General features: G+C 41.9%; 1 protein-coding gene and 1 long non-coding RNA gene across 2 annotated transcripts; both read right to left on the reverse strand.

Annotated features, from left to right (window-relative positions):
* Positions 1–4,211: 4,211 nt before the first annotated feature.
* Positions 4,212–6,278, reverse strand: LOC125561223. Its single transcript, XR_007307255.1, has 2 exons — positions 5,682–6,278; positions 4,212–4,879 (listed from the first exon to the last, which is right to left on the reverse strand). It is a non-coding gene; the product is annotated as an uncharacterized LOC125561223 (long non-coding RNA).
* A 478-nt stretch (positions 6,279–6,756) lies between these two features.
* On the reverse strand, positions 6,757–9,774 carry LOC116608298. Its single transcript, XM_048724469.1, has 3 exons — positions 9,091–9,774; positions 8,723–9,035; positions 6,757–7,684 (listed from the first exon to the last, which is right to left on the reverse strand). The coding sequence occupies exons 1-3, from the start codon at positions 9,772–9,774 to the stop codon at positions 7,338–7,340; spliced, it is 1,344 nt and encodes a 447-aa protein (XP_048580426.1). The 3' UTR covers positions 6,757–7,337.
* Positions 9,775–10,542: the final 768 nt, after the last annotated feature.

Below are 10,542 nucleotides of genomic sequence, written 5' to 3' on the forward strand. Positions count from 1 at the left end.
TGTACTAATCTTCAAACTCTATGTCATCGTCAGCAATTGTTTCATTTGTTATCTATAATGGTTGTTCTAGCTTACCGTTTTTTGCCTCCTATGCAATCTTTTGTCTTTTACTCTTGCCTGTTTCGTCAGTAAAGTTATGTCGTCGACTTAAATCCACATACTTTGCTTAATTGTTAGAGCTTTGGTATTATCGATTTGGAGGTTCCAGTCTCCTCAGGAACGTCAAAATCCTGACCTTTGTCGTCCAGAGATAGGAGCTGCCGTAGTCGGCTTGATGGTCTCCTCAAGTATACTTCAAATGGCGACAGCATCCCGAAGGGGCTGTATGGCGACTCGTTATATAGCTGTTGGTACATCGAAGCGTATCTTTTCCTCCCAAATCCGATGGGATTTTTCGTCTTTGCCTTGGGTTTGAGGACGAGCTCTTGATCACAATCACGTTAAGGTCCAGACGTACTTTTTTTTACTACGCCGTTAAACTGAAGCCCTTGGTCGCTTTGATGGCGACCCGTGTTCTTTGTTGATATCGACTAGATTTCCAGATACCTTTAACGATTTATTGGTCTCGAGTGGTCCAAGAAAGAGAATTTTACTAAAAATGTATATTACTGACATTATGTATTTGTATGTTTTGCCATCAATAGTCACGGGGACACTGACCATACTAAATTGGTTGATCTGGTGGCGCTCATGTACTCTCTTGGCCTTGATATATCGCAATGGAGCCTTGTTTTGTAAGAGGGGCCGTATTTTATTGGGCACTTTCATCTCGTTCAGAGTTCCGTGAATGCGAGGTAAAACAGCGTAAATGTTACGGATAGAGGGATTGGGTTTTCTGGCACCTTCGCCATTTCTTTCTTTATAGAACTTGTCAACAATTTTCGGGAGCTCTGATTTCTTAGCTACGATGCATCCTATTCCTGTGTGCACGATACGTTGGACTTTCCTCGCTGTCATTGGGTCAAGGACCTCACGCAGTTCGAACTTGTTGCTTTTCAGCTTTCTATATACTCGTTGCCATAAAGCTTTGTTTTCTGTTTTAGGCCAGTCTTTCCACGATGCTTCACCACTTAGTAGGGAATACAGGGTATCGTACTCCTTCGTTAAGGGGCACATTTCTTGGGATGAACTAAACATAAATAAAGCACAGATCCCATTATTTCATTTCTATGTTTCAAATATTTTCTCCAGTGTCGTTTTGGTAAGTATAGACCCACATTATCTGTACATTAACGCTAAGAACTCATCGGTGCTATTTCCTCTTGTATATTATAGAGACATGTGAAATCAATGCGCATTGAACAAACGGACTCTTAATATAAGCTAATATATGTTAATAAACAAGGGAAACTTTGGATGCTCTCATTTCGCCAAATAATTTATGAATTCAGGCATGTCATCATTGTTTTTAAATGTCAGAATTTTGATATTGTCATCAGGCAGTGGCGTCATCACTTGATGTTAAATAAGAAAAAATATAAAATCTCAGCTGCTATAATGATCGCTTCTAATAACATTACCCCTGGTGGAGCCAGTGTAGGACAGATAGTCGGAATATATACCCTGTTCCGGACAGAGTAGTACTCTACTTTATCCAGCGGCACGTCTCCTTATGCTGAATATAAGGGACTACCAACTCCCCCCCCCCCCCCCCTCGGTCTTCGGTACTGTTCCCCGGGTGTTGGAAACACCATTTAAAACAGCAGTGTTTGTAATACCGATAACCTACTTGCACCGTACTATAGGTATGGTTTTAGTTGAATCGAATCCATCGAATAGCTTTGAAAATTATAATATACTTGTCAATGAATTCCCGTTAATAACTGGAGGCTACCACAAGATTCGAGGAAAGTTCTGTCGATAACTCCCAGGAAAGCAGAGCAAATACAATACACCTCTGTGCCGGTTTCTTCACTTATTAGATTGCTTGATTTTTATATCTATTTATCTCGCGTTGTTTTTGCAGATGGCCGTGTTTTGAGATTCAAAACATTCCCGAAGCTGGTTCTTGGTTTAGTTGATTGCCCACTGAGCAAAATCCAACTCAATTCTATGTGATAAACACATTGCATGTTTTTATGTAAATAGGTATTAACCTGTTTGTCCTCATCTTTGTCCTGTTTCTTGGTGCCATCATCCAAGATGGCGGCGAAACGTCGAATTTCTCAAAAACGAATAAGAACCTACAGTAAGCGCATTTTTTTGTTTTTATATCTAAATATAAGTCCTGGTTGTATTTAGCTTGCAGTTTCCCTTTAAAGAAAATGGAGGGAAAGAATAAAATCGTCCTGTATTCCAATTTAGTGTAAATGTATGTAGCCATGGGGTCAGGCTTCCATGAAGCAAATAGTGTTAATTTAGTATTAGCTCTTGAAGCAAAAATATCTATATCAGGGGTCCCTCACATAGAAGTCAACTGTTTGAAAAATGATGTGTCTAATTTTCCACTCTGTTCTTTCACTAAGATATCTGCTTTGTCTGTCTGCTGCTACATTTTCTACCCTGGTAGATGTGCTACTGTCAGCGAAACATCATAATCAATACACCATGACCCAATGTCTAATGCAATGGAAATGCAATGTGGGGAGCGTTTGCCCCCAATGCATTGACATAGCAGACTGTCGTATAGTTATCTGAGAGACTTATGTTTACCTTGCAGAAAATGACTGCAGAGCAAACTTAATGGCTAACAGTTCTAGCTCATTAATGTGTATTTTTTGTTCAGCTACAGTCCAAAGCCCTTGTGTGACGCTACTGGGTGCAACACATATTGCCCCCACCCTTTTTGGAGGCATCTTATTAAAGTTCTATCCACCAAGACAGGTCATCTTTGGCCTGTTGCGATAGCCTCATTTGGGATTCATAGTCCCCTGCACAGGCTTCAAGAGCCTTGTTTTTTCCTTTCTCGATAGCGATAATGCATTTTTTATTTAAAGGAAAGCCAAGCCTATGGAACATTTCAATGGTACTCTCAATGTTTTGTGTACATTCCTCGTATGTCCTCTCCTGAAGTTATGAGTCATCAATGTAGCCTACATTGATATGACTATTGTATCAGACTGCTGTAAATGGGTTTTAATATTTCAGTTAAATCTGGTTTAGCAAGTCGTCGTACTTGTCCGAGACATAGTCCACCGATTTGTTCAACTCTTTAAACTTCTCATTAATAGATGATAATTAAGCGCGCAGTGGTCTCAATTCTTTTTCTAGAAGTTTCTTAATTTCTTCTAAAGTCTCCATTACATATACATTAACACAACGATGCCTTAGTAAAGCCAAAAATAACGGAGCTACTTTAAACGCGTCTGGCCGCCATGGCGCCGTATGCTAATGAATTAGGATTCATTGCTCTTTTATGAAAGTGAAAAAGTGCACGTCGTGAGTACTGAGCTTCCCAGAAGTAAAGTATTTCTCCTTAATCATGACTTTCAAGGCGAAAATCTTACGAGGAGCAGAGAGCAAAGGGGCTTTAGCTAAATAAGCGAGGAAACCGAATCACATGTCTTACAGTAAGCTGCCTCGCTTTCATACTGTCAGAGGAACACCGCAGACCGTCAAGCATCACAGGCTTACACACTTTCGACAACTTCAATAGATAGATAGATTGATAGATAGACTGATAGATAGATAGAAACCCAAACCGAGACTCGGCCTAGCTACGGTAGCCCGAGTAAAAATATCCATGTCCGAAGGTTGGGTAGTCGCTCATCAGTGGTGCTCTAATAACGATGAAACGCTTAATACATAAGAAGAATAGGGAAACTGGTTCGGAGCTATTAAACCGTGGCCGACCTGCCGCCATCTTGTTGGGTCATGTATCAGTGGTGGTGGGTGGCCATTGGTCTCATTGTGCCTGCCCTACGCTATTGGCTTATTCACCCACCCACCCCTACCATTTCCCTTTGCCACCTTTTGGCTCTGCAAGGTCTCCTATTCTCATATCTTATATAACACACAGGGTGTGACTATTTTAAAGAAGTGCTATAAAAATACAAACAAAATCAAAGCGGCATAATTAACTGCTTGCCGGGGACGTAGACTATGAGCCATGATGAAGAAAATTTTGTTAACTGGAAGTAGATCAGTGGAGAAGTAAATAATCAGAGTGTTATCTTAGCAGAGCCGAACAATAACTGAAACGTAAAACCTCTGAAACGTACTACCCATCTCAAATTACATGTGGTAAAATCATCAAGGTTTTGTACTCCGTGTAATTAAATATTTTAAGCCTTTATCTCAAAATAAACCAATTGTTATATTTACAGACACTTTAATACCCGGATGAAGCCTTTACATGCGCTACATTATATTAAGAAAATTTATATTAATAAATGAGCTCTATTCTGGGTTTGGCACTAGTTCTACTGCGCAGATTGTATTTTGGTACCATATAGCGATGCAATAAGATGGTAAAAGGATGACTTGAAATATTAGCAGCTTTGTCAAAGATGGTGCGGTCTTGTTTCCCTAAAATATTATGTATAACAGAAAGTAAAGAAAATTGGTTGATCACGGTTCACAAAAATAACCTTTTGCAAGAGATTACCAAAAGTATGGTTGTATTAATTGTCGTAATTTCTAAAAAGCTTACACTATATACATCTGAGTCTTCTAATTCATCAACTGCCTCGTCAACAAGCTCTTCTTCGGCTGCCTCATAAATTTCAGGGTCCTAAAGAGGAACTTTTCTTAGTTTCTTAGCTTGAAATCAAAACGTTCCACGTTTGAAACAAATACATTCGCGAAAAATCGTCACACTAAAGCATTGAATGAGATGTACTGCACACACTCAATCTATCGCCCTTGCAAGTAGTGGGTTGTATACAGTATACATCATATGCCTTCGAGAACCTATGGATTCCCCAGCAATCGACCGGTTCTAAAAGGAAAAAATTGTACTAATTTTCAAGGCTATTGACCCGTATGTACGTCTGAAAGGCATTAGATTTCCAGCGTCCCATAATCCTGATCTGTGCATCAGATAACCCTTGCGCTGCTGCATGAGATGCAGCTCCAATCCGAAAGCTGTGCCCTTTATAAAATGATGGTTTAAGACCTGAATGTCTTATAGCAAGTGACAGCGAGTTAGTGAATTTATCTCTAGTAACAGCATTACCAAAACTGTCCAAAAATAGGGGCCAGCATGTGTACCCCTCAAAACTAAGTACTGCAGCAGTAAATTAACTGGACAAGGGCTGTTCTGGCGCTGAATTATCAGGGAGAAGGGACGCTGATTCTAGCTGTGTTTAAAATTATGAAAAGTCAATTTCAGAGCTTTAACCACACCGGTCTCCTCTTTGAGTTGGGATAGTTGAAAAATTGTTAACAGACTTCCTGTATTCTGAGTTTGACTGGATTGAGTCATTTCCCCAACTCGTAAGAAAGCATAAAAGGCAAAACAGCACATTGATTGAAAAAGACATGATTCAAATTTCGTGGAACAAATAATAGGAGCTGCTGTAACCAAACGTTGTAGTATTGGCAAGGTGATGGGGAGCCGAGTATCAAGTTTAAAACCAATTTTGCTATAGCCTTTGAGTATCTGGATCACATAAAAAACCTTAGTTGGATCAGGAAGATTGGATAAACGATGTGAATAGCCCAGCGCAGATACATAAGTGTGAACGCTGAAGGGGCATAGTGATGATCGAATAAGTATGCAATAAAAAGAGCTACCATACTTGGCGATATGGGCAGCTGTACAACACAATTCTGGAAGGTAGCGCTGAGGAACTGGTTAAATAAACGCCAAGCACGTCTATAGGTAGGGATGGATGATTGCTGGAGGCTTGAAGCCATGAGTGTTTCAACTATGGGCCCCAATGTTGTGGCAACAGAGACAACGGAATTTCCGTCGGGTTGGAATGCATGGTTGCTGGGGCTTTGTCTTTGAAAACCTGAAGCTGGAGACGAGATAAAGAATCTGCTAAAATGTTATGCACACCTGGTATATGTTTTGCTCTGAAAAGAATGTTATGTTTAAGACAAAGGGCGGCCAAGTGGCGGACAAAAAACATTAGAGATTTATCCCGGCAGCTCTGTTTATTGATCACGTAAACCAATGCTTCGTTATCAGTAAAAAATAAAATGCACTGGTTGGTCATTCTTTGCCCCCATAAATGTACACTAAGGACAATGGGGTAGAATTCCAGAATAGCGATATTCTTTCCTACCCATGTATCGGGCCATTGCCCATAGCTCCATTCGTCACCAAAAATTGCCCCATAACCCAGAGAGCCTGCAGCATCAGTAAAAAGCTGAAGTTTAGGTGAGCTCACCCAGTGTTCGTCAAGGAAAAATGCTGAATTGCAATTAAAATGTTGAAGAAAAGACAGCCAAATTTTTAAGTTCTCCTTGGCACTTATATTCAGTCTGATCTTGTGGTGAGAGGCCTTAACATTAATAGTAAGATCTATCAGCCGCCTCAGAAAGGCCCTGCCAGGCATGACAACAGAACATGCGAAATTTAGCATTCCAATTAGCGACTGTAATTCCTGGAGGGACACCTTTCTGCGAGGGACACCTTCTTTCTGTAATAAGCTGTATAGACTTGTCAATTTTGTCTTGTGGTAGGCGAGCCACTAACATTTGGGTATCAAGTTCGATACCCGCAAACTGCAAAGTAGTGGCAGGTCCCATTGTTTTCTTTGGTGCTATGGGAATACCCAGATAGTTACATAGGTCCAGAAAAAGTTGTAGTTGCGCCCTACATAGATCTTCGCTAGAGGCTATGATCAAAAAGTCATCAAGAATGTGGAGGATTGAATGTATATGTAATTTGTTCCTAGCTATCCATTCCACAGCAGTACTAAAGGTTTCAAACGTTTTACAGGAGCTGGAACAACCCATAGGCATGCATCGATCATAATAGTAAGAGTCTCCATTTAAAACCCAACAAGGGGTAGTCCTTAGGATTGATAGGAATTATGCGAAATGCATTCTTTATGTCAGTCTTAGCAAGATAACAGCCGGTACCATTATGCCGAATAAATCGAATTGCGTCCTCTATAGTGGCATAACGGACGCTTGTATTGGCTGGCATTATGCCATCATTGATAGAAATCCCTTTAGGGAAAGAAAGATGATGTATAAGCCTAAATTCACCGGGAGATACCCGAAAGGGTGAAAATGGTGGGATTGCAAAGGGACCTGCAAGCCTATGGGCCTCCAGCTCTTTGAAGACCTTGGCATCAACAATTTCAGAAGCCGAAAGCAGGTTCTGAGATTCAAGGGGTTCTAATGTGCCTTCAAAATGCAAGGAAAAACCTGAATTGAAACCCTTAGACAGATAAGCAAAAATGGCTGGTTCATACCCAGAAAGTAAATGTAAAAAACGTTCACTTTTTATCGGGGTTGGAAGATTGGGGCCTGGCATGTTCCGATTGTCCTCCCGGTTGTTGCCGTTGGGGACGAAAACATTTAGTGGCAGGGTGGCTACCAGCACTGCAGAGATAACATGCATGCTTGAAGTTGCAACTCGAACATGCCTTGCCACTGTGGAAACGGTAACAGAAACCTTTTGGGATAGCCTGGTGTGATTTGTTTGGAATTCTTCCGGTACTGGCAGATTTAGTTACCGAAACATGTGACCGAAGCCACAATTCGGAATGGATATTGGCCCATGCGAACAGGGAGGGGTTTACCTGGCGCAGCGTACGGAATGTTTCATCATAATAACGCCAATTGTGGCCACGATTAGCCAAATCATGGATCGTTAATACTCGTTTATTAGTCCTCTCGTAGCCTTAAAAGCTAAATTACAGGATTCCAATATCAAATATAATAAATAATGATTAATTGATACAATATAATAAATATGAAGGTAGTACGGGCAGTCAGATATCCAAGGCCAGCGCGTGTTTCTTTGTGACAAAGTTGCCAAATCTATTGGTCGCAAAAGGTTTGATGTGATTGCCAGTGCGCGTTCTTAACTGGTAGCTATGGGTAGTAGCCTCAATGCGGTCTTGCACAAGCCGGTACACTAGATTTTGTGGCGTCAAACAAGAGATAAACCTGCAGCAGGCATCACTCCGACGATCTTCAAGGGTGGCTAGGTTTGCCCTAGTTAGAGCTTCCTTGTAATCCAAGCCCGGATAGATAATGGCGAGGGCGCGTTTCTGGACTCTCTCCAATGAATCAGAAAGGTAGCGTGGCAGGTCTGCGAAAACGACGCTTGCGTACTCGAGCGTGGATCGCACAAGGGAGCGATAAACAACAAGGGAGCGATAAACACTATAATGTTATCAGTAGACACGCCACAGCGCTTTAGCTGCCTTATAGCATACAGGCGCCGGTTTGCTTGCCGGTTTGATGTGGTGGTCTATTAGGTCAAATCCTTTCTTAAAGTCAGCAAAGAACCACCGCACCAATACGCCGCCTCGGTCTAAAGCCTCTAGTGTCAAGTGCAGGAGGTACACAATAGCGTGTTGTCACGATTTCCCAGCCACCGCAAATTGCTTCGTGTCTAGGTGTTGCACGATACCTGGAAGTGATCTGGATAGAGTGAAGCCTTCCATTGCTTTGGCAAGATGACATGTGAGTGAGATCGGCCGTATGTCGGTTTCGATGCTCTTAGGAGGGCTCAGTTTAGGCAGGGGGTGCACGTTGGCCGACTTCAACAGACCCGGGAGGTGACCTTCCTTTAGTGATGTGTTGTATAACTCAGCTACTATAGGTGACAGTTCGAATGCAAACATTTTAAGAATAAGGGCTGGGATCCCATCCGGTCCAGGTGCCTTGTTGGTGAGAATCCCTCGCAAAGACTTATAAGTCTCATACGATGATACCAGGAAATGATCCGGGACATCAGGAACAACAATGGCTGTGACGTCGTGGGGTAACAGAGGTCTAAAATCAGACGTTAGCTGAACGAAGAACTCGTTGATCTTCTTACACAGATTATCCACGCTGGCGATGGAGGAATCGTCTATTAACTGACTATACCATTCCCCTTGGCTCATTGACTGTCCTGTTAGGTTTTTAACTTCCCTCCACCACCTTCGCGTATTGGTGTCCTTAAGGTTTTTCACCTTCGACTGATTTCTGAAATATGAAATGAATGATTTCTTAAGTGTCCTTAAGCTTTTTCACCTTCGACTGATTTCTGAAATATGAAATGAATGATTTCTGAAATATGAACTGAAATATGGTTTCCACATATTTCATGAGGGCTGGGGCATCATTGGGATATTTCTGGGTATAAACCGCCACAAAAATTCTGAAGGCTGATGTCCACATCTCCATAGTCAGATTCCGTTTAGGCCGCGTAGTGGGCTCTAGGCAAATTGAGGGCTGCCGGCCCCCACTAAATGATGAGACACTTAACTGATATTTGTCCTCTGACCAGGGATTGCTTAATAGAATACCAAACTCTAAAAATACATTATTCCAAATCTTCGCCTTCGTCTTTGTGGAAACTCTTGTGTCGAGCGAAAATTGGACTGTCTGAAGGTCGTGTGTAGGGGGTGGTGGAGGGTCCTTCTCACCTGAGAGCTGGCCCCGAACGTTGGCGATGGCTGACTCCACCAATGCATCGGTACGCGTTTGGGGTGGAACCTCCACTGGTGTATAAGCTTCTTCAGCAGGAACCCGCTGTGGGAGGAGAGGTATAAGGGCATCTGTGACCCTGGTTGTGACCGTTGAAATGATCATCTCCAACGTGTCTGGTGACAAGTTTGCGTGTGGTGGCGTGACCGTTGGCTCTCTATTATTTACGGCTGGTGGCGGTGCGACAGTTTCCTCCGTGTTGTTAACTGCTGGTGGAGGGTCGACCATTGACCCGGTTCTCCTTGCTTGCAGCCGAGCAGATCTAGGCCTTTAAGCTGGCTGAATTGGAGGTGGTGGTGGTCGGTGTTTCCTAGGCATGATCTACTTCTATAGGGAAATAGTACAAATCTATCTGCAAAAGATAGGTACATGGAGCTGATGTAATATCATCCTCCAAAATTAATAAATTAGAGGAATGAAACCCCCAAATAATAAACATATAACAATAGGAGGATTGAAACCACCACAGCATAAGTACAAGAAATCAAATCACAGCAAAATGAGAAACAAAATTATAAACAGAAGGATTGACGCCCCATACAATCTACTAGAGAGAAAAATATAATAGAAAAGGAGGATTGAAAAACCCCCAGAAAACAAATTACTGTACAAGGAGTAAAGCCCTGTGCAAATAATTAACAAGAGGATTAAAGCCCCATAAAATCTTAACCCTTTTTTTAGGGACAAGGGGAGGAATAAAGCCCCCACGAAGCCAAATGTAAGGATTTAAGCCTCACAGAATTAATAAACACGAGGATTGAAGCCCCATGAAGTCCGCGAGTGGATATAAACCTCTCACGATTGAGAGCAGAAGGAGGATTAAAGCCCCCACAAGGCAAATTTCAAGCCGAACTTAAACAACAAAATATAATGTATGACTCCTCGTAAGGGAAATTCAATTGTACAAACATCGGATATAACATACCCGCAGTTTTGAAGCAGCTATGCAAGAAAGAAAATATCAAACTGCCAAAACCGTTAAATACTTCGCTATTA

The sequence above is a fragment of the Nematostella vectensis genome, chromosome 3, assembly GCF_932526225.1.
Source record: "Nematostella vectensis chromosome 3, jaNemVect1.1, whole genome shotgun sequence".
Lineage (NCBI taxonomy): Eukaryota > Metazoa > Cnidaria > Anthozoa > Actiniaria > Edwardsiidae > Nematostella > Nematostella vectensis.

Bases quoted from the DNA above. Each gene is read 5' to 3' on its own strand.
- LOC116608298 (XM_048724469.1), bottom strand. From the start codon at position 9,774: ATGGTCGACCCTCCACCAGCAGTTAACAACACGGAGGAAACTGTCGCA. The intron at 9,036-9,090 runs GTGAAAAAGCTT...TTCAGAAATCAG, and splicing joins ATTTCAGAAATCAGTCGAAG to TCGAAGGTGAAAAACCTTAA. The intron at 7,685-8,722 runs ATGGGATCCCAG...ATCGTGGCCACA, and splicing joins CAACAAGGCACCTGGACCGG to ATTGGCGTTATTATGATGAA.